Source organism: Moschus berezovskii, chromosome 4, assembly GCF_049115385.1.
Source record: "Moschus berezovskii isolate FMDL1 chromosome 4, NW_MosBer_1.0, whole genome shotgun sequence".
NCBI classification, from domain to species: domain Eukaryota; kingdom Metazoa; phylum Chordata; class Mammalia; order Artiodactyla; family Moschidae; genus Moschus; species Moschus berezovskii.
This window is the reverse complement of record NC_142463.1, coordinates 10,653,222-10,676,471: the sequence shown is the minus strand read 5'-3', so window position 1 is coordinate 10,676,471 and position 23,250 is coordinate 10,653,222. Positions and strand designations below refer to the sequence as shown.

Here is a 23,250-nt window from a genome sequence, read left to right as displayed (position 1 = left end):
CATCCTCTTGTGTCGGTTTAATTTTTGTCTCTATTACTCCATTTGCAACCTTCTCTTTTAGAAAAAAGAACTGTCTTTGGAGAGTGGGGTGTATTCATTTGAAGAAGAAACTGAGTTGTCAAAAGGCACCACGAGGAAGGTGAGGTAGACCCCTGTATGTTAATATTTGTCATGTTGAGCTCTTTTCCGAGGAGATTGTGGATTTCTCAGGCATTTTATTGTGTCTGTTGTATTTTCCTGATTCCCAGGATATTGCTTTGTACATAGTAGGAACACAGATACGAATTAGGTTGAATCAGTTCTAAGAGACTTGCAAATAAATAAGCTCTTGAAGTTTATATTGTATTGAGTTTATTTGAGATGACTATTTCTTCTCTATCCTCTTTTCTTGGGGAGAGTAGACTCTTAAGGGGTATCTATCTATCTTTCTTGGTAAAAGCGTTAATGTAGTCTCACTTTTTGTTTTCTTTAAGGAAAGAAAGGCAGCCAAGTTAAGTAAGGAAGCATTAAAAAAATTGCATAGTGAGACTCAGCGCCTTATTCGAGGTAAAGAAACCTATATGGTAAACATTGAAGTTTAGAATTTATCTTGATGAATGGCCTTGGTTCTAAAGCCTCTGGAACATTAATATAAACTAAGAAAATTTCCAGAATTAGTGGTGGTAAGAAGGGAATTTTTCATTTTTAAAATTTATTTAAAACCTTTTTAAAATGTTTTGGCCACGCAGCATTTGGGATCTTAGTTCCTCAACCAGGAATCGGACCCGAGCCCCCTGCCTTAGCAGTGCAGAGTTTTAACCAATGAACCACCAGGGAAGTCCTGGGAGGGGTTTTTTTAAAGGGTTATCTATGGTCTGGCTGCATCAGGATCTCTTTTACAAACCAAATTTATAAATTCTTAGGCCCCACAAAAATTCTGACTCAGTAGACCTGAAATGGGGTTCAAGAATTTGTATTTTTAAAAAACTTCTTGGATCAGTTGATTTCACAGATAGTTTTAAAAGCCACTGGTCTTCATGGAATTCTCTTGTACTTAGATCCTGTCTTATGTTAAAGGCAGGATTGTTTTCTATTTCTGGTGATGGTTTTGGTTGTACTGTTTAATTAACTGAATGTAAAGCAACATTTCAGACTATATAGTATATGCATTTGCTTGTTCTCTTCCGTTTTATAGAGTCTGCACTTAATCTTCCATATCACATGCCTGAGAATAAAACTGTTCATGAATTCTTCAAACGTAAACCCCGGCCCACTTGCCAGGGAAATGCCATGGCGCTCCTGAAGTAAGAACCTTCTTTCCATGTGATTATAATTTTCATAAACATTCAGTTTTAAGGCAAACACCTGGTGTAAAGAGTTCAGATTCCTTGCTCCTGTAAAACTGATCTAACCAATTCATTATGTGCAAAGGGTTGGGAATGTTTCTCTTATAGGAGAATGTTTAACTCCAGCTTGTTTTCTCTTCTCCAGGTCCACTAAGTATCAGGCAAGCCATCACAAAGAAACCATAGACACTGAAAATACAACTGAGATGAATGGTGACCACCACAGCAAAGACCCTGAGCAGACAACAGGTGCAGGATATGAAATGGAAATCAATGCGCTTCCTGCAGTTTCAAAGGAACCCCAGATCACTGCTGAATCCGCTGAGCCTTGTGGTGAAGATTTGACAGGAAATGAAGAGCTAGAAATTCCCAAGAAACAGGAGCAAAGTGATGCTAGACCTTCACCTGGGGACGTCTCGGTGGCACATCAAGAATGCAGTGTCTTGGGGAACAAGGACAGTGAAGAGCATCAGACTAAAGGGCTTGTGGCACCTGAACCTCATGCCCTCGAGAAAGAAAAAGGCCTGAGAAAAACAGAAGCAGCTGATGAGAAGGCGGAAGAGCCCAGCCAGCAAAATGAATCAGCAACAGTGGTGCCACCTGAAAAAGCAAGGAGGTTCACTGTGGATAGACTTAAGCAACTGGGAGTAGATGTTTTCGGTAAACCTCAGCTGGGTGCTGACAGAGATTCCTTTGTGATACTTGAAGAACCTGAAACCAACAGAGGTAATTCTTTGAGTTGTGGGGAGCTTCTCTAGAATGATTTGTTCTGGCAGCTTCTATTATTTGCCACTGTGGAGGACAGGGAACACAGGAGAAACAAATAACCACACATGGTCTTAATACTGATGTACCGGAAATGGATAAAAATCATTAGGTACATTTGGCAAGGTATCAGAACATCCTGAACCTCGTTTAAAAGGGAAACCTGTTGATAGTTAATGTACAAAGGAGGGTACATTGCTGTTGTTTTGTGGTATGACATTGATGAAAGCATTATTCAATTCAGTTTTTCACAGTTAGAAACATCAGCAAATTGCCTGCAAAACTGAATTTCTTTTTTTTTTTTTTCCACTCATTCAACAAATATTAAACTACCCACTTCATGCAAGATGCTGTAAGGCATACTTGAGAAATCTGACATTTATCCTATACTTAAGCTGCTTAGACTCTAGCAGGGGAGATAAGAAGTAGGCAAATAGCAGTAATACAGGAAAGTGGCATCTTCTATCAGGAACATGTGTCACTGATAATTGGAAAAAATTAACATGGGAAAAAAGGTAGCGTATTCTTTGCTGAAAGAAATATTTAGAATAAAGCATGGAAGTTCAGAGAAGGGATGTTTCTTACAATAGGTGGTTAAAGGAAGGCTTGAAGAATAATCAGATGTAATTACTTGTTCACTTTCTTCCCCTTTATACTTCAGTGAGGATCTTCTGGCTTGTTCATCCTCTGTCCCCTGTGCTTCCACAGATGATGACACATTAGGCAGCCATGTTTACTGAATGAATTAAGGAGTGAGTGAATGATTCTTCAAGAGAGAGCCCAAGGGACTTGCCTGGAGGTCCAGTGGTTAAGACTTCATACTTCCACCTTAGGGGGCACAGGTTCTATTTCTAGTCAGGGAACTAAAATCCCACATGCTGCATGGTGTGGCCAGAAATAAAGGGAACTTAGGTATTCCCCGCTTTGGGTAGATTTCCTGATTTGTAGGTAAAATTGGGTTTCCCTCCTCTACTTCGAGGCAGTGTCGTTTGATAAGTAAGAGCTTAGGCTTGGTAGCAGGATCAGAATTTGAATCTGGACGACATTACTCACTGTTTAAACTTGAGTATGCTATTTGATCTCTCCAAGGCAACTTTAAAAAAGAAATGAAATAACACTTCTGGTTCACAGTGCAGCACTCTAGTGAAGATATGTTAATAATGCCTAAAGAAACACTCAAATGGTAGCTGTTCTTTTTATTATTAGTGAAATTATTTACGTCGAGATGCTGCTTCATTAAATATCTTATGGTTGGCAGGTGCTCGGTCAGCCACAGTATCAGTTAAGTCATTGTTGGTTGAGTGGGTGGATTTTGTGGAAGTGGAGAGAAGGACATCCTTGGGAGGGACAGAAAGAGCTGTGTGTGGTACATATTGGGAGGACGTGTAAGCCAGTTTGACCAGAGCAGGTGGTGGGATGGAAGAGCTGTGCAACAGAACTAGCATAGCTCCATTAGCAAAGAAGCGTGGGAATAAGCTGGTGCCCAGAATGGGGAGAGAAAGTTTTATTGTGTGGGACTAGAAGTTACCTAAATAGCCTCAGACTAACAGGTGAGGAAGAAACTTTTTTTGAGTACTTATACTGGACACTATGAAATTTTGTTATATGGAAATAGAAGTTTTCTTTATCATCTCAGACTGAGAAACGGGAAAGGGAAGAAACCTCCTTTTTGCGTACATGGGGTTGCAAAGAGTCGAACACGACTGAGCGACTGAACTGAACTGAATGTATTAGATACTGGTTGGTTTTTTTTTTTTTTTTTAGTAGTTATCTTTCTTAATTCTCATAACCCCAAGTATTATTTTGCAAATGAAGAAAATGAGGTTTGGAGAGGTTGGGTAATTTTTCCAACATTGCATTTGGCTTATACAGGGAGCTAGCACAATGCCTGGCTGACAATAGGCACTTATTTTTAACTCAGGATATGTTTTCCTTCAGAACTAATATTTGACATGAATGTCGGGTTTCCAGATCACTCTGTTTCATAATATATATGACATTAGTTCATTTATGTAGTAAACTTTTACTTAGCATGGTGTTGCTTGCTGTATGTACCAGTAAGATGTAGTTCCTGCTCTCAAGGAATTTAAAATCTAATAGGAGTCACAGGCAGGAAAATTGGATATTAAGTGCTATGCATACTTTGTAGAGAAAGAGTTCCTCACATGGAGTCAGGGAAGCTTCTAGAAGGAGTTGATACCTGAGCTGAATCCCGAAGCCTGAGTAGGAGATACAAGACAGAGAGGTGAGGGAGGGCTTTCTTGGTGAAGGGGACAGACCTGCAAAAGACACAGGGACAAGAGAAAGCAGAGGATGCTCTGGTTAGCTGAAGTGAAGATTGCACAGTGGTTGGTGACCAGAGGCCAGAGGGTGCAGGGCTTTTAGGTGGAGACATGAGCTGGAGCGGAGACATTTCACTTAAAGAGGAGATGAAAACTGGGAGAAGACTGAAGGAGGGAGAGGAGCTTGAACAGGGGTTCTGTGATGAGGAGGGTGGTGATTGAGTTGCGTAGTAAAGGACAAGGGAAGTGGGTGCTTCACTGGGTTGGGGGATGAAGAGTTTTGAGGGGCCTGGCTTTCGCCAGAAGAATGAAAGCTACTCCTGCCTCACTCCTATTTTAGGTCCTGAGTAATCTTCCTCCCCGTCCACTTGTTTTATTCTCTTGGCACCAATGATGACCTTCCTACTTCTGTTCCCTTCCCACTGCCTGCTGTTTCCAACTTACTAAACTAATCAGAAATGGGATGCACACTTACAGCTTCTCTCCCTACTCTTTGGTTTACAGTGTAAACATGGCATCCCTTTGGAGTTGGATTTTTGCAGCTAAATAAATGATGTTGTTGTTGTTTAGTCACTTAAGTCATGTCTGACTCTTTGTGACCCCATGGACTGTAGCCCACCAGGCTCCTCTGTCCATGGGATTTTCCTGGCAAGAGTCCTGGAGTGGGTTGCCATTTCATTTATCCAGGGGCTCTTCCAGACCCAGGGATTGAACCCACTTCTGCATCTCCTCCATTACAGGTGGATTCTTTACCACTGTGCCACTTGGGAAGCCCAATAAATGATGTCAGGGACTCATTGAAAAAGGTTTCTTTCCAGTTCTTCTCTTTTTCTACTAAGACCCTGTTCAGTTCAGTTCAGTTCAATCACTCAGTCATGTCCGACTCTCCGCGACCCCATGAATCACAGCACGCCAGGCCTCCCTGTCCATCACCAACTCCCAGAGTTCACTCAAACTCATGTCCACAGAGTCGGTGATGCCATCCAGCCATCTCATTCTCTGTTGTCCCCTTCTCCTCCCGCCCCCAACCTTTCCCAGCATCAGAGTCTTTTCCAGGGAGTCAACTTTTTGCATGAGGTGGCCAAAGTATTGCAGTTTCAGCTTTAGCATCAGTCCTTCCAATGAACACCCAGGATTGATCTCCTTTAGAATGGACTGGTTGGATCTCCTTGCAGTCCAAGGAACTCTCAAGAGTCTTCTCCAACACCACAGTTCAAAAGCATCAATTCTTCGGCGATCAGCTTTCTTCACAGTCCAACTCTAGGGAGGGAAAAACCACGTCTGGATGCTAACCCCAAAACTACCGAAGTATGAGTTGAGTGAATTTTAGAAAAAAGAACCAAACTTGGAGTATCCTGGACATATTATCATGGAAGAGAAGGCACAGCGTATGAGAATAGCCAGCATCCCCGAACCCAAAGAAACTGTTCTTTTCCATTCTTTTCTCTTTATAACCGTCAGCTCTCTTACAACAGATCCCATTATGGTATGATTGGCTTGTTATACAGTGAGTAGGGAATGGTAGGTGACAGCTGGCTGAGGGAGAAAGGAAAGAAAGTTCTGAGCAAAGGCGGTGGGGAAGAAAGGAAAGGCCATATTGCGGTTAGACCACTGCACTCACACTACCTGTGTGTGTTCCCATTTGTATATAAGTTGGTGTGTGGTGAAAGTCGCTCAGTCATATCTGACTCTTTACAGCCACATGGACTGTAGCCCGCCAGGCTTCCCGGTCCATGGAATTCTCCAGGCAAGAACATGGGAGTGGGTAGCCATTCCCTTCTCCAGGTGATCTTCCCAACCCAGGGATCGAACCCAGGGCTCCCACATTGCAGTTGAATTCTTTACCACCTGAGCCACCAGGGAAGCCCAGGGACCACCTCTCAATGGGATTTCCTTTCTCATTGTACTGATTATATCCATGTAAAAGTTTCATGAACAAACTTCCAGCCCTGCCGCCAAATTACATCACTAATTGCATTGATTATTATTTTCTTGTTTTTGGCCACACCACATGGCTTTGGGATTTTAGTTCCCGCCCCCCCAGGGATTGAATCTGGGCCCTCAGCAATGAAAGCTCAGAGTCTTAACCAGTGGATTACCAGGGAGTTTCCTCTTTTTCCATTGTTTAAATAGACCTTGCTTGTATTTAGAGAGATTGCTAATAAACAGTGAGATGTTCAAAATACGGAATATTTTAAAAGGAGACTGAAACCTGTGACAAATTAAGCCCTTGCATAATTAAGGAGTATGGTATTTTTCTACCAGCTTAATGCTTTTTTAAAAAGAATTGCACATATTTAGAAACTTCAGTTGTAAATTTCTACCCTAAAATGAGTTTTAAGAAACTCATTGAGGAAGAACAGTTGCAGTAGAACATTAGTTTGGGTTAAGTTATATGAATTGAACACAGGTGTTGGTAGCAAAGGAGTTTTTGGTGTCTCTCTGCGTATTTTTTTTTCCTTACAAGTTTGTTGAACCTAGCTTGTACTTCTTAACTGGAATCTAAAAGACAAACTGACATACTGGTTGGTGCTTGGTTTAGAGCTGGAAGCCTTGAAGCAGCGTTTCTGGAAGCATGCTAATCCAGCAGCCAAACCCAGGACTGGTCAGAAGGTGAATGTGGACATCATAGTGAAAGATGTGGGCGCTGACGGGAAAGAAGAGCTCAGGGCAGACGTGGTGCCCGTGACTCTGGCAGCTGAGCAGTTGGATGGGGCCGGCCACACAAAACCAGGTATTTGAGTTCATGGCGTTGTTTTATTTGTATATTTCTTCTGACCATGCGTGGGGTGGGGTGCCTGGCTTTTGTACTCTGGCTGCCCTTTATGGCTGCTGAAGACCCTATAGTGAGAAGTTATAAAATCGTTTTCCTTGGAGACTCTGGAGATTGGATATGGCCTACTTGTATGGGGTGGGTAAGATGACTTTATTTCTTAAAATAGTTTTTGTCTTATTGTTTAAAAAAATACCCATTGTAGAAAATAAATGGAATGAACAACAAATTTCTGTAGTAAACAAAATTTCTGGAATAAACAAAAAGATTTTTCTGTCAGAGACATCTTCTGTAACCATGTTGTATGTCCCTTGAAACTTTTTGCGTGCATGTGCATGTCTGTTTGAAAAACAAAATAATAATGCAGTCATACATCATGCATTCTGCTTTGTAATCTGTATTAGGGACAGGTCTGTTGTTCCCACTTCCACTTTGAAAATACGAGCAATTTATCATGTAGAAAAAAATTAAACACTTAGGAAAAGGTATAAAATGAAACATTAGGGAGGGGACCTATGTACACCTATGGCTGATTAATGTTGATGTTTGACAGAAAACAACAAAATTTTGTAAAGCGATTATCCTTCAATTAAAAGATAAATTAAAAAAAATTAGTCTTCCCAGAGGCAGTTTAACAATTTCTTGTTTGTCCTAGGAAAATTCATATGCATATGCTTTTGTGTGAGTGTGTGCAAGACACACTGAACACTCCCTGTCTGCCAGACACTGCTCAGGTGCTTTACAGCAAATGATATTAGAAACTGACATACAAAGCATCGAAACAACTTGCTCAAACCTATATGACTAGTAAGTAAGAGAGCGAGTAGCCTGACCAGACCATCTAATTCAAGAGTTCAGATATACATGTTGCTTCTGAGGTGTTTTTTTAACATCACATGGTATTCCGTCGTACAGGTATAACATGATTTGTTTAACGATCCTTCTGTAAGGGACATCATGTTTGTTTCAGTTTTAGTATTTCACACAATACTGCACCCTAGTATCATATATGTGTTAGTAAATCTTGACGCAGAATTCCTTACGGTGGAATCAGTGAGTCCTAGTCACATTGTCCGTCAAAATAAGTTGCACTAATTTTCACTCTGAATCACAGTGTGTAAGAGTTCCTGTTTCTTCCTGTAATAATGGGTATTATCAAACCTTCAAATGTTTGCCAAATGTATAAAAAATGGTATCATTATTTTGATTTGTATTGCTAGCAAGAAGTGAAGTTAAGCATTATTTTTAATACCAGTTCATATTTTGCTTGTTTTTACTCTTGAGTTGTTTCTCTTTTTCTTCAGTGTGGGTACATTTATCAATATTTTCCTTCATGGCTTCTGAGCCAGAGATTTTTGAAGGTCCACTTACCCCCGTTCCTTCTTTTTTTTTTTTGGCTTTTTTAAATAATAATAATCTGTGTAATATCCCAGGGTATAGAACATAATTATGGGAGTTATCTCCTACACTCAATTCCTAATAGTCCCCATTTGTTAAGATAACAAAAGCCTAAAACACGAAGGTCTCTCATTTTCCTTTTGTGATGTGCCTGGAACACTTCTGGAGTTGCCTAAAATGGACACTTGTTGTGTGTAGTCGGTCATTGCATCTAAAGCATCTCTTCATACTTTTGTTCAGGGGAAAAGCTTCAGGTGCTGAAAGCTAAACTTCAAGAAGCAATGAAACTCCGAAGGTTGGAGGAGCGTCAAAAACGCCAGGCATTACTCAAGTTAGATAATGAGGATGGATTTGAGGAGGAAGAGGAGGAGGAGGAAGAGATGACAGATGAGTCTGAGGAAGATGGCGAAGAGGAGGGAGAGGAAGCCTTGGAGGAGGAAGAGGAGGAAGAAGAGGAAGAGGAGGAAGAAGGCAACGAGCAGGTTGCTGGCAATTACGTGCTTTTGTTACTAGGTCACGATGAGTAAGGGAAAGAGAAAATCAGGTCTGAGTAAGAGGATGATGAGCACGTTCGACTGTGGAAGAGCTCTCAGGGTCAGAGAGGAGGGTGGCTCAGGTGTACTAAATCTTAGTGCATTCACTTCTTTCAGCCCCATGGAACACCTGCAGTTCGGTCATGCCCTGGCTTCTACCTGTTGGTTCACATATTGTACTATAATGCTGATATCGAAATGGCTTTCTATTAAAGACTTTTATCTTTGTTGTTCATGTAGATTTCTCTATTTAGAAAAAAAAAAGCACTTTTAACCTTGGCCAGGTTGAGGTCTGGAATAAATTCTCAGGCCAAGACCTTCCCAAGTTAATTGTTGAAGAAGGTTTTTGTAGATGGGCCTCTTGCCCTTGTTCTAAGGTAGTTTTCCACCTAGAGAAGACAGGTGATGATAGGATTTTTGGTATTAGGAGAAAGAAAAGTGTCCTTGTTTGAACAGTGGAGTCATTTGAAAGAGCTGGTTAATGTTTAGCCCTGGGTAAAGGAAGAGGAAAGCCATGGCTGAACTGAGCAGGGTGTCACAGTTTGTGGTTGGAGGCCAGGAGTTGTCCTGCAACCTTAGGCTAATCATGCAGTCTCTCATTAACTCAGTTAAATGATAATCCAGTTCATTCAGAATCTTGTAGCAGTTTTGAAAGGGTGAAAGATAAAGTAACAAAGTATAAAAGAGCTCTGGAAGTGTCTACAACTAATAAATTGTGTTAATGATAATGGTTGTAGTGAGCTTCCTTCAGGTTTACCTTTTCAGGTTTAAGATGTGACTTGTAACTAAGCAGCCGTATTTCAGGCTAGTATGTTTGCTTTTAAAATTTTTGACTTGTACTATTTTGTTTTGGGGTGGCATGATTGGTAAAGACTGCAGAATTCCTTCTCCGTGGTGAAGAAATAGAAACCAAAGATGAGAAAGAAATAGACAAAGAAAACAATGATGATGGCAGTGGTGAAATTGGCAAGTCAGTTGGCCTCTCTGTCCCCAAGCCTCTCTCATCTGATTCTACCTTCCTTCTATTCAAGGATAGCTCTTCCAAGATGGGGTAAGTAATTCTCTCTAAGGAAAGATAAGATTCCCTGGTAAATACCAGGGAATTTGCCCCTCTTGGAAGAAGTAGAAACAGATATTTAATTTACCTACTTATTTTGTAGTTACTCTCCTACTGAAGAAAAATCAGAAATAGATGAAAACTCAGGCAAAAAACCTAGCAAATTAGGTAAGTAGTGACTCTTATGTGGAACTTGAAACTTGATTTTTCTCTAATCCTCCAGCTTTAACATTTAAGGACTACAATTCCATAAGGTTCCATTTTTCTGAACCTTGGTGAACTTTTCCCAGTCTTACCTGTGACAGTGATAGGAATTTAGGAACTGTATTGTTTTTCTTGGGAATTCCCTTGTGGTCCAGTGGTTAGGACTCCATGCTCTCACTGTTGAGGGCCCAGGTTCAATTCCTGGTCGGGGAACTAAGATCTCACAAGTTGCATGGTGCAGCCAATATAAGAAACAAAAAAAATCCCAAATATTTTTCTTGGTCCAGTTTTTGAAATCTTACATGCAGTTTCTTTACAGTTGACCCTGAGCATTTAATAGGTCGTTAGTGAATATGTGTTGATTGAGTGAAACATGAAACATTTCTATCATGTAGATCAAAGGAAGATACATAAGTGACTAGATAATGGAAAGGGTAATCATAGGCCTTAGGGAAGGTGAAAGAAAGACAGGAACTTTGAGGTGTCACTTAGCTCAGAGTGATAAACCCTGATTGTATGATGCTATCTTAGTACCATAGTTAACCTTTAATGTAATGTTTTGGAACATGTAACTTCAGAGGTTTACCAGTGGATCTTACCAGACAGTTTCATTCTCATCTCTTTCCTAAACAAGTCTGACTTATTTCTGGGAATCATGCACTTAAAAGTTGTCTTTCTTTAGATGAAGATGATTCATGCTCATTCCTGACAAAGGAGAGCAGCCACAATAGCAGCTTTGAGCTGATAGGCTCCACACTTCCATCCTATCAGCCTTGTAACAGACACACAGGCCGTGGGACCGGTCTTTTCCCTACAGCAGGAGGATTCAGATCTCCTTCCCCCGGGCTATTTCGAGCCAGTTTGGTCAGTTCAGCCTCTAAGGTGAGATGGTAATGGTTTTCTAATCTCCTCCCTCTTTTGCTTCCCACATTGCTAAATAAAGTGTGTCCAAGCCAAAAACTCCCACCACATTATGTATGTTCAGTTTAAAAAATCCACCCCCTTTATATTTTATTAAAAACAAACCTCATCCAGGGTTCTTTCTTTCTTGAGGATGTTTTTTTCATGCTTCCCTTGGCTATGCATTGTCCTCCCCAACTGCAATTGCCTGAGAGTAGATTAAATTTTACAAATAGCAGCTTCTGTTGTTGTCATGACAGTGAATGACATTTGTAAAATGTTTTGTTTTTGTTTGGTTTTGTTTTGGTGCCAGAGTTCAGGAAAGCTGTCTGAGCCTTCACTTCCCATAGAGGATTCCCAAGATCTGTATAACGCCTCCCCAGAACCTAAGACACTTTTCCTAGGAGCAGGAGACTTCCAGTTCTGCTTAGAAGATGACACTCAGAGCCAACTGTTGGATGCAGATGGGTAGGTAGTTTTATGTTTCTGTGGGTGGGATGGTGCTGGGTACTGCTTAATTTTGTTTAAAAATAAAGCGAGCTTCTGTCACTCCATCTGTGCTTTCTCTTCTGAGAAAGAGAGGTGTGCAGATCATTAGTATTATATCCTACAAGTTTGAAGAAAGTCTATCTAGAAAATAAAAAGTAAATAGCCTTGCTAGCATTCTGATCCTTTAATTTCTACCTTATTAGAACTGCATAACCCTTTTGAGGTCATCAAATTTCCCTGTATCCATATCCCTGGGGGCTCAAATGGTAAAGAATCTGCCTGCAGTGTGGGAGACCTGGGTTCAACCCCTGGGTCGGGAAGATCCCCTGGAGAAGGAAATGGCAACCCGCTCCAGTATTCTTGCCTGGAGAGTTCCATGGCCAGAGGAGCCTGGTGGGTCCCAGTCCACGGCATTGCAGAGAGTCGGACACGCCTGAGTGACTGACACTTTCACTTTCATCCCACTGTGTTAGGATTTTTGGGTGGCATTGAGAATTGACAGCTCTGTGGCACAGTACATGGCCATACCACCAGGCCCTACTCTAGCACCATCTGAAGCCCCAAATCAGCCTTTACCATTTGTCTTATTCTTTCATAAACATCCCCCTCCCTCTTAAGGTTATCACAGGCTAAAGTCTGACACTCTTATCTTCTGGTTCAGAATTCAGATTCCAACTTTGCTATTGGAAATGAGTTCAGGCTTTTCCCCCACTACTTTTTTTTTTCCTGGAGCATTTCTTACACTCTTCATTGGGCTTGTAGGTTCTTAAATGTTAGAAACCACAGGAATCAGTACCAAGATTTGAAGCCTCGGTTGCCATTGGCCAGTATGGATGAGAACGCCATGGATGCCAACATGGATGAATTGTTGGATTTGTGTACCGGAAAGTTTGCATCTCAGGCTGAAAAGCCTCTGCCTGGGAAGAGTGACAAGAAAGAGAACATGGAGGAACTTCTGGATCTTTGTTCAGGAAAATTTACTTCTCAGGGTAATTATCCAACAGAGCAGCAAGGCTCACCCACCCAAATATCTTAAGTCAGTGTCCATATGAAGAAGTCCTTTAGTCTCAGGTGAAAAGTTCACAGAAAACAGAGCCATGGTGGATTCTTGAACCTAGGTTGAATTCACTGCTTAGCTCCTAACGTTTAGAGCTCTTAGTTTTTTAGGATGGTGAAGTATCACCTTAAGACTGCTTTAACTTTGGCCATATGACTTGTCATTTATGGCTAGAATATGTGCAAAGCTTAGAACAGTGTCTGCTACATAGTAAATTTCATATAAATGCTAAGTTATTACTTCCACCTGCGCACCCCTTTCTCCTCACACCCCTGCTAGAATGTAAGCTCTTTGGGAGCTGGGATCTTTGTTTTATTCACTGCTGTCTCCCTGGTGCCTGGCACATAGTAAGCACTAAATAAGGATTTGTTGAATGAATGGATGGTGAGCTCTTTTTGGCAAGCTTACCTTAGAACTGTGCTGAGCCGGCATGTCTTCAGATGGCTGGGGAAAGAGGATAAAGCTATCAGTTCTTGGTGACAAATCTTTTTCTTTGTTGTAATGTAGATGTCTCTACTCTGGATCCATCAGAGTTAAATAAGCAGGAGAAGGATAGTAGCCTGGGTGATCCAATGGAAGAAGCCCTCGCTCTTTGTTCAGGCTCTTTCCCAACAGACCGGTGAGTCTCAGTGACCTGAGGGAATTTAGCAAGTTCCGTCTTCTGATGAACTACAGGGGTAGCTTCTCTGGGCTTAGCAGTAAATGGTCTTCATTTACTACTTCAATAAGTAGGGGCTTCGTATCCTGTCTGAGAGTCTTGCAGTGGGTTTGAGTCTCATATTTGCATAGTGAAGAAATTATTTATTATAATGCTTTCATTTAGTTGATTGGGAACAGGGTAAAAAAGGCAAGAAAAAGCACATGGAAGTTCTCAACATCACCAGTGATGAAGGAAATACAAATCAAAACCCCATTTTTTAAATACCTCCTCGCTCCCAGCAGTTATTCCACTTTTGGGTATATACACAAGAGAACTGAGAACACGATTTCTTAGTAGATATTTGTACACCCATGTTCATAGCAGCATTATCCATAATAGTCAAAAGGTGGAAGCATCCCAAGAGGATGCATACATAGTGGAATATTATTCAGCCTTTAAAAGGGAAGGAGATTGTGATACATGCTAAGACATGGATGAACTGTGAGGAGATTATGCTAAGTGAAGTGAGCCATTCATAAATATGCAAATACTATATGATTCCATTTATATGAGGTACTTAGTGTAGTCAAATTCATACAGACAGGAAGTAGGAAGGTGGTTGCCAGGGGCTGTGGGGCAGTAAAATTGGGGAGTTGGTATTGAAAGGGTATAGAGTTTTAGTTTTTTAAGATGAAAAGTGTTCTAGAGCTTGGTTGGATAACACTGTGAAAGTACTTAACACTAATGAACTGTACACTTAAAATGGTTAAGATAGTAAACTTTATGTTGTATGTATTTTATCACAATTTAAAAAAAAATTTTTGTTTTGAAAGGCAAGATATCTTGTTTCCTGTTTCTTAAAGAGATTGTTGGGGATATAAGATATTTGCAGTCCCTAAATTGGCTGACTGCTTATAGTTGGCTTTCAACTTGTTTATGGATTTGTTGATTTGCATCTTAGGGAAGAAGAAGGTGAAGAGGAGGAATTTGGAGACTTTCGACTTGTCCCAAATGATAATGAGTTTGATAGTGATGAGGTGAGTTTGAAGGGAACAAAGTAATCATAACTGAACTCCATGTACAGCTGCTGGGGATTTTGTTTATTCTGTAGTTTGAATTCTTGAGAAGTCTGTTTGGCATGTTATCAGAAGCAATTTCCTAGAATGAAAATGTTTGGGCAGAAGTTTCTGAATCCTGTCTTAGCTGAGGACACATTTTATTCTGATTAACTTGGCATGTGATACTGTATGATTTTGCAGGATAAACACAGTGATTCTGACAAGGAGGACCTGACACTGGAAGACCACAAAGATGATGATGAGGAAGACCTCCTGCAGCAATCGGAGAAGTTGAAAAGGCAAATGTAGGTGTTACATCCCTTCTTTCTGTTGCAAGAAATTTCTCCTGACAGTTGAGCTGTAGCTTGCCACCACCATTTTACCTACATTTACTGGTTCTGTTTTTGCTTTTTGTGGTTAACACAGATTGAATAACATCCATTTACATGATATCTTTTGAGTATTCAAAGATAGTCACATCCTCTTCAAGTGATTTCTGTACTAAACATCCCTAGTTCTTCAGCTGTTTCTCACGTGACATTGCTTCCAGACTCTTCACATATGTGGATTCTCTTTTTATCTTCAGGTGTGGTCTGACTACTGCCCTGTGTGGTGGTGCAACCACATCCCTTGCTCTGGTTGCCTACTACTTGTAAAGTAACCAATGAGCATAAGAACTGAGTCACTGGAGGGCCTGAGGATCTAGTAGATGATTAAATTCCACATGTCTTTTTTCCTTTGAATTACCATCATTCCAGGTCTTCCTCATCCTAGTGTCAGGCAAATGACCCCCCATTAATTTTTTTAATATTTTGTTGTTTTGGTTATGAAAGTAAGCCATTTATTTTAGAATATTTAAAAGAATACAGAAAGATATAGATAAGTCATCCATGTCCACCATGCAGAATATTTGTGAAAGTGGTGGTAGTGGTTATTATTGTCTCATAACCTTTGTCAGACATATATTTTCATATGGTTGAGATCTGTAAAGTTTTTTTATATATACAGTTTTACATCTTGCTTTTTTCCCCACTTACTGTATCTGTAAATATTTTTCCATGATATTGAAAATTGTATAAAAACTGTTTTAATAGATGTTTCACATTTTATTGTATGTGGATGACTTAGATTTCAAATATAGGACATCATATTGATCCATATTAGATTTATTTGTTGTGTTTAGCCCATCATTCCATTCTGTTGAGATCAGTTTTGGATTCTAATTTGTCACCTGTCAAATTAACCATCTCATACAGCTTTGGGTCATCTATAGATTTTTTTCTAAGGCAGTGGTTCTTAAACCTTATTTAACTATAGTGTCCTTTGTTCAAATGAAGTCTTATAAAGAATGGCAGCTAAAAGTTGAGCTGCTCAAAGAGGGTTAGATGGGAAGATTGAGGAGCTTGGTGGCTTTTGGCCCCTGAAGGAATTCCTCAGGAACCCTAGGATTTAGAGAAACTCAGCTTTAAAATAATAATGCAAGTCTTTGATAAAAATCACCTTTCAGAAAGCCATCAAGCTTCTGCCATTCTCAGCAAAAGATAACAGCAGTTTGAACTCAAGGTAACAGCAGATTTGTTTTCAGTATGACCCTAAGTCAGAAAAACTAACTTGTGGTGGTTTTATTACCACTAACTGAGCCTGAATAGTCACTGGAAGGACTGATGCTAAAGCTGAAGCTCCAATACTTAGGCCACCTGATGTGAGCAGCTGTCTCATTGAAAAAGACTGTGATGCTGGGAAAGATTGAAGGCAAGAAGAGGCGGGGACGACAGAGGATGAGATGGTTGGATGGCATCACTGACTCAGTGGACATGAATCTGAGCAATTCCCCGGAGACAGTAAAGAACAGGGAAGCCTGGTGCACTGCAGTCCATGGGGTCACAAAGAATTGGACATGACTGAGTGACTGAACAGCAACAAATGAGCCTCAGTCGTACCTGTAACTTGTGGGTCAAGATTTGGCAGGCTGTATAGGAAGACCTCAGTCTATTACCTTTCCATACAATACTATCTCTAGTCTATCTCCTGAAGCTGGTAAGCTTAAATACAAAACAAAATAGTATGAATCTTCAGACAGGTATGTCTCAAATATATAGAGGAAATTGAGAGTTCTGGCTTTAGAGTCACCAATCTAGGTTGAATCCAGACTCTGCTGCCTCCCAGCTGTGTGGCCATCAGTAAGTTGTTTACTCTCTGAGTTTCAGGTCCTTCAGCTATAAATCAAAGGGAACAATAATAATACCCCTTCCTGAGATAATGCAATAATGCCCCAAAGCACAGTTATTGGCAAAAAGTATATATTAAATAACAGGCTTATATTATTATTATTAATTTATGCTTGTTATTAGAGATGGCTGTGTGTTCTGCTTTTCTCATTACTGTGCGTATATTCATTGTTGTATTTTCCAGTTTTCAATATTGTTTTCCAGGAGATTAAAGAAATACCTGGAGGACGAGGCAGAGGTGTCAGGGAGTGACGTGGGAAGTGAAGATGAGTATGATGGGGAAGAGCTTGATGAATATGAAGAGGATGTAATTGATGAAGTACTTCCTTCTGATGAGGAACTGCAGAGTCAAGTCAAGAAAATACACATGTCAGTATCCCAACAAGCCCTTCTGAGCAGTGGGGTGCATCTTAAGGCAGGCCCTATAACCAGCCAGAGTGGTCCTGGTTTTGAACACCGTATTTCTCCTGTCGTAGGAAAACAATGTTAGATGATGATAAGCGCCAGCTGCGTTTGTACCAAGAAAGGTACCTTGCTGATGGGGACCTGCACAGCGATGGTCCTGGACGAATGAGGAGATTCCGATGGAAAAACATAGGTATCTTGATCATTGCCTTTAGAAGCAAATGGTACAAGGTCCATGTTTGTTCAGTTTAAGCCAGCAAGAGGAGTTCAAAAGTATAGCAGACAGTTGTGAAGGACCTAGGAGAAGGAAATGGCAACCCACTCCAGTGTTCTTGCCTGGAGAGTCCCAGGGACGGGGAAGCCTGGTGGGCTGCCGTCTATGGGGTCACACAGAGTCGGACACGACTGAAGTGACTCAGCAGCAGCAGCAGTGAAGGACCTGGCCTTGACCTTTATTTTCCATTAGTGGATGGGAAAAGTTTGTGTCAGTATATTGTAAATGAACAGGGTTCATTAGTGTCTGTCGAGACACCCTCTCTTGTGGGGACTGCAGAATGCTAATAGCCTTAACTCTTTGCTTTAGATGATGCTTCCCAGATGGACTTGTTCCACAGAGACTCTGATGACGATCAGATTGAAGAACAGCTTGACGAGACGGAAGCCAGATGGAGAAAGGAGCGAATTGAACGAGAGCAGTGGCTTCGGGACCATGTAGGAAGCCTGCAAGACATTCGCCTATTCCAACCCTAGATATGAGGGTCATCTCAGTCACCCAGCTTGTCATGATAGTTGTCAAAACCTTGGGCGGTGTATCCCTTTTAATCCTTAAATTTTCTTTTGTGCTTTGAAAAGATTACCACGGCCAATTCTATTCATGTTTTTGTCCAAAATACTTTTTTTTTTGTCTGAAGCAACAGAGGGTAGCAAAAAGGAAAACAAATGCTATCCCAAGTACTCTAGCTTCCAGGCTATGCTAATTCTTTGGGTCTTCGGGGGAACCGTGGGCTTCTGTTAATGCTGTCTGATTTTTATTTTCAGGCACAGCAGGGGAAGATTGCAGCTGAAGATGAAGAAGAGATTGGGGAAGACAGTCAGTTTATGATGCTGGCCAAGAAGGTTACAGCCAAAGCTCTGCAGAAGAACGGTGAGCTCTTAGTCCTTCACAGGGGCTGTCCCCCCGGATTGTTGGTGCTGGAGCTTTGGAGGTGACTGCAGCCTTCAGAGGCTGTTGCAGCTCAGTCATGGACCTGTGTCTAATATTATCTTAAAGGGGCCCCTCAGATGGGGAGAGACAGTATTCTTTCAATCTAATTCTATTGGACAGTAGCTATTGTAGTGGAGAGGGTATCTAGCTGGTTTTGCTTTATGTTCTAAGGCAGCTCCTGCATGTGTGTGTGCTCAGTTGCTTCATTCGTGTCTAGCTCTTTGTGACCCCGTGGACTGTAGCCCACCAGGCTCCTCTGTCCATGGGATTCTCCAGGCAAGAATACTGGAGTGGGTTCCTATGCCCTCCTCCAGAGGATCTTCCCAACGCAGGGATCAAACCCGCATCTCTTGTCTCCTGCATTGGCAGGCGGGTTCTTTACCACTAGCGCCACTTGGGAATCCCTGTAAGGCAGCTCAGAGGAGTGAATTCTGGCTTCTTTGTTTAGTCGCCCAAGATTATATACCTAAGTGTTAGAGCTGGAATTTGTCTTGCCACTGTTGTTTTTTCTTATTATTACTGTTAATTAGACAGTAAGTTTAACTGAATTGTCTGTCTTAACCACTTATTATACTTTCAAATCATGATTATAAAATAAGCAGAGTTCCTGTGGCCTCAGTTTATTAGTTTAGTTAAGGGCCTGTTAGTTTGTTTAGATTTAAAAGTAATTCTACCCAGTTTTGCCCAGAGCAGGCCTCTCTGTCTTTTCTTTTCAGTCACTCACACTGTGGTTATTCAAGAATCAAAGTCTTTATTCAGAAATCCTTTTGAAGCCATCAAACCAGGAAGTGACAACCAGGTTGGTTGGGGACCTTGTTCGCCTGAAGTCATGATTTGCAATGTTACAAAGGCCTCAGTCAGGTTAAGGGAATGCTCTGTCATTGCAGGAGGGAGGTGGCTGTGAGAAATGGAAGTAGGTGTCAGAGGAGCCTGCTGTTTCTTTTCCATTTGAGCAGGGTGGGAATGTGTCCCCTCCACACCTGGCAGGTGCAGGGAGGAGCTGGCTTCTCCTTTTTGGCGCTTGGAATTTGATACCAAATGACTCTTCTTTCCTCAGCTGAAGATAGGCTCACTGCTCAACCAGCCCAAAGCTGTGCTTCAGAAACTGGCTGCCCTCTCTGACCTCAACCCCAGTGCTCCCCGAAATTCTCGAAACTTTGTCTTCCATACACTTTCTCCTGTCAAGGCTGAGGCAGCAAAGGAATCATCTGAGCCTCGGGTAGGGAATTTGAGAGCTGATCTGGTGACTCTCCAAAGCAGAGTGAATGAATGAGTGAATTGAATTGGATTGAAAATATATATGTATTTCTGGCTTAAAGATTTATGCTGTAGTGTTAATCTTGCATTCCCAATAAGGTACAAGGGGAGTGCTATCCCCAGTAAGTATAATCAGCTGTGAGACTTGCCTGGAAATTTTCAGTTTCTTTTTCTCCTAATTATCCATGATTTAACTATGAGCTGCTTAAGAGCTAATTGAAGCTAAGTATGAGTGAACCACAGCCTGTACAAAGGTCTTGAGTTGATTCTTGTCTCTTTGCTCTGTAGGTACGGAGAAGGGGTCCATCTTTAGTGACATCCACTTCACCTAAGCGCCTCAAAACAGATGATAGTACTTCAGAATTGAAGCAAAGCATCTTCCGTTACTTGGAAAGCTAACACTGTGAGGGCGCCAGCACCTCTGTTGGGACTCCGTTGAGAAGTATCTGGCACTGAAGGCTGGAATTGATGCTCACGTGGAAGATCCCCACTTCCTGCACAATCAGTGCATTAAGATTGAGGACACAGATTCCAGTTCTTTCCACCATGTGGCTCTGGACATCTCTTTCCTTGTATTACTTTCTGGGTTGGCCACTAACAATTCTGTAGTGTTTACAACAGCAACTTATGGGATACCTGGGTGTCCTCCATTAAATATTTGACATTTTACCCTAGCAACTTCCTGGATTGATTCCTTTTGGTGAAAGGGGTAGTTGGAGGAAGAAAAGGTGTGACAGAACAGAAAATTACAGAAAGCAGTGAATATTGAAACTGAGATGATGCCTTCACACCCCTGCGATGTGCAGGATGGTGACCAGGACTCAGTGAAAGAGAGACTTCTTAGAGGACCTAAGAATCGACAGATGGGCTATTTTATAAGTCATGCCCCTTCCATTTTCCTTTCTGGCCCTTCCCAAGGCAGTCTCAAATTTCCAGTTCACCTTTGCTTCCTTTATAATAAGGACTCAAACTGGTACCCAAGTACCAGTATGGTATGAGGATGAAGATAGAAGGGTATACCTGGTGGCCACCCACATTAGTTATTCCCGTGGAGCAGAGACCTCTCTTCTAGGACCTAAATTTTCCATTTGAAACACTGTTGCTCAAGGACCTTCCTTCTCATTCTGACCGAAGAATTATATACAGTCCTTATTTATTGCATTCAACTGGGTTGAGTACGTTGCCCTGACCAGTCAGAGGACAATGAAGTAATAACTTCATTACTTAGTTTGAGAGAAGACCATCGTGGAGTTTCATCAAAATGTTGTTAGGATTGCCACCAGTCCCAGTTTTCTCCGAACCACCATGAGGCTCTCAGAATTTTAAACATATTTTTCCCCCCTCGGAACCAAATGTCACTGCTTCCTTGGAAAAACGTCCCATGTAAACACTGTGGTTTCACTGACATGAGCTGGACTTGGGAAGCTGGGTGAGCTGTGGCAGTTGTTTTTAACTGGCAGTTGAGGAATACCAATTTAACTGATGGAACTAGGATACAGGTTTTCTACAGTTGTTTTTAATATACAAGATGCTGACTTTGATGGAATTTGCATTTGTATATTTATAATCTTGTAACAGAGAAAATGTATATAAATATGTTTTAATATGTATGTAGTTTTTCAATAAATCCAGTGCCTTAAAGGCACCATTTGGTGTCCAGACTAAACGCTCGTTCTTAGGTCAGAACCTGTCTAATGTTGAGCATTTTGGTTTTTAGGGTATCTCTCTCCCAGGAAAGGCGTCTCTGGGCCTGGTGTGAGAGGCTACTGCTGTTGTCCCCTCAATGTCTTTTCAACGCCAGTGAATTGATCACGTTAGCTTACCAAGTGGTCTGGGTGTTCAGGGATGAGAGTTTACATATATATTACAGCCCTCTGATTGACAGCTGTGTGTCCAAGGTGATCATCATTGCCCCTCCCTTTGAGTGACAGCTGTGGGTCAAGGTGATCATCATTGCCCTGCCGTTGGATTGACAACTGTGGGTCCAAGGTGATCATCATTGCCCCTCCCTTTGAGTGCTCTAAACAGTGCCCAAGGCTTGGCAGCCCTTGCTGGGCAACACAGAACTAGGGGCACGGGCTGGATATTTCTCCCCTCTTCCTTTCCCATATCCTTTTCTGATGGGGAGAGATGGAGAAGAGGATTTTGGAGTTGACCACTAAGGATAAGAAAATCAGTGCCTGAGAAATCTAGGGAGCAAGGGGTTTCTATTCTAAGCTCCAAAAAGAAAGCACTCTTTGGAGACAGAAAAGTTGAAGCTTAAGTTCTCTGTTACTTTTCTCCATGCCAGTATAGCTGTCAAAAGGCAAGATAAGCTTTGACCCTGGTATGACTGAAGTAGAAAGTGGTGACCTGACCACATGCCCTGTGCCCGGAGCACTGAGCCATCAGCTTCAGCTCCCTTCTAATAAAACAGCACAGCCCAGGGCCTGTGCTGTGGCTCCTGCTAGGACTCATCTTCACTGGCTTGGAAATTGCATACTTGGAGAGATGAGAGCCTGTGCGTCTGGGAGATTGGGGTGCTCAGTGTCTTACTTCGTGTTGCACATCCTGGGATAGGAACAATGGTCCTTACTTGATTTAAACAGGTTCCTGATATTAATTCAGTCCACAGCCGCACAAACCATACTAGAGTCTCTTCCATAAAGCATCAGGTTATACTCACCCGAGTGCGGTGGAGACAAGGTGCTCAGAATTTCTTGGGCAAATTCTCAACTGCCTCTCTACAAACTTCACCCAGCTTTGAGACTAATGGCTCAGAGTGAGTGTCTTGGGGTTTTATCTCCCAGAGGTTTATCATAACTTTTGGGGCTTCCTCTCCTGAGGTTTGTACACTGAAGAACAGGGGAATGTATTTGGGGGAGGAATATGGGGGAGGGAGGAATATTGTGATCTTGGTGGCTCAGCTGGTAAATCCGCCTATAATGCAGCAGACCTGGGTTCAACCCCTGAGTTGGGAAGATCCCCAGGAGAAAGGAACGGTTACCCACTCCAGTATTCTGGCCTAGAGAATTCCATGGGGTCGCAAAGGGTCGGACACGACTGGGCGACTTTCACTTTATTGTGATAGTCTGATTATTGCATTCCTGAGACGGACTGTGTCTTCCAGCTTTGTGTCCTGCTCACTGCCTGGCATGGGACCTGGAATGCGGTATTGCCCAGTAAATGTTGAATGAAAAAGACTGTCCCTTTCAGAGCCACCATTTATGTCTGTCAAACAAAAATAGCCATTCATGCCTGTCTCAGAGTTGCTGTGGGGCTTGTTGGAAGATGTGTGTGGATGCATTATGTCCGGCGCTACTCTTCAAGCATATGGATTTGTCAATATCACAACTGCATCATGTTTTGTGGACCACTCCTCAAAGGCCTGTGGTCTCATAAGCATCTCAAACTTAACATCTTTAAAAATGTGATCTTCCTTCTCTAAAATCCTGCTCTTCCTCATGTGTTTTCCATTTCAGTAGAGGAGACCTCCACATACCCAGGCACTCAGGCTGGAAACCTGAAGGACGTTCTCGACCCCGCCTTCCTTACTCCCATAATCAAACCATCTCTAAGTCCTGTTATTTCTACTTTCACACTACATCTTGAATCACCTCTATAGCCAATGCCCTGACCCAAGATTCCATAATTTCTTATCAGCTGTTGGCAGCAGCCTCCTGATCTCCCCACTCA

At 41.8% G+C, this 23,250-nt stretch overlaps 1 protein-coding gene and 1 non-coding gene across 2 annotated transcripts in view; both read left to right on the top strand.

The window, feature by feature from the left end:
* The window catches only part of CLSPN (claspin), a 28,044-nt gene extending 6,816 nt beyond the window's left edge, over positions 1-21,228 (top strand). The window contains exons 5-25 of the mRNA XM_055401988.2: positions 62-139; positions 474-546; positions 1,175-1,283; positions 1,471-2,051; positions 6,915-7,106; positions 8,784-9,025; positions 9,949-10,127; positions 10,237-10,301; positions 11,020-11,219; positions 11,551-11,705; positions 12,489-12,715; positions 13,291-13,402; positions 14,385-14,460; positions 14,683-14,786; positions 16,914-17,078; positions 17,186-17,307; positions 17,698-17,825; positions 18,153-18,258; positions 19,035-19,117; positions 19,376-19,537; positions 19,864-21,228. Of these exons, the coding sequence (XP_055257963.2) occupies positions 62-139; positions 474-546; positions 1,175-1,283; positions 1,471-2,051; positions 6,915-7,106; positions 8,784-9,025; positions 9,949-10,127; positions 10,237-10,301; positions 11,020-11,219; positions 11,551-11,705; positions 12,489-12,715; positions 13,291-13,402; positions 14,385-14,460; positions 14,683-14,786; positions 16,914-17,078; positions 17,186-17,307; positions 17,698-17,825; positions 18,153-18,258; positions 19,035-19,117; positions 19,376-19,537; positions 19,864-19,974 (3,270 nt within the window). The 3' untranslated portion in view covers positions 19,975-21,228. The remainder of the gene's footprint in view (positions 1-61; positions 140-473; positions 547-1,174; positions 1,284-1,470; positions 2,052-6,914; positions 7,107-8,783; positions 9,026-9,948; positions 10,128-10,236; positions 10,302-11,019; positions 11,220-11,550; positions 11,706-12,488; positions 12,716-13,290; positions 13,403-14,384; positions 14,461-14,682; positions 14,787-16,913; positions 17,079-17,185; positions 17,308-17,697; positions 17,826-18,152; positions 18,259-19,034; positions 19,118-19,375; positions 19,538-19,863) is intronic.
* Positions 10,478-10,550, top strand: TRNAE-UUC (transfer RNA glutamic acid (anticodon UUC)). Its single transcript has one exon. It is a non-coding gene; the product is annotated as a tRNA-Glu (tRNA).
* Positions 21,229-23,250: the final 2,022 nt, after the last annotated feature.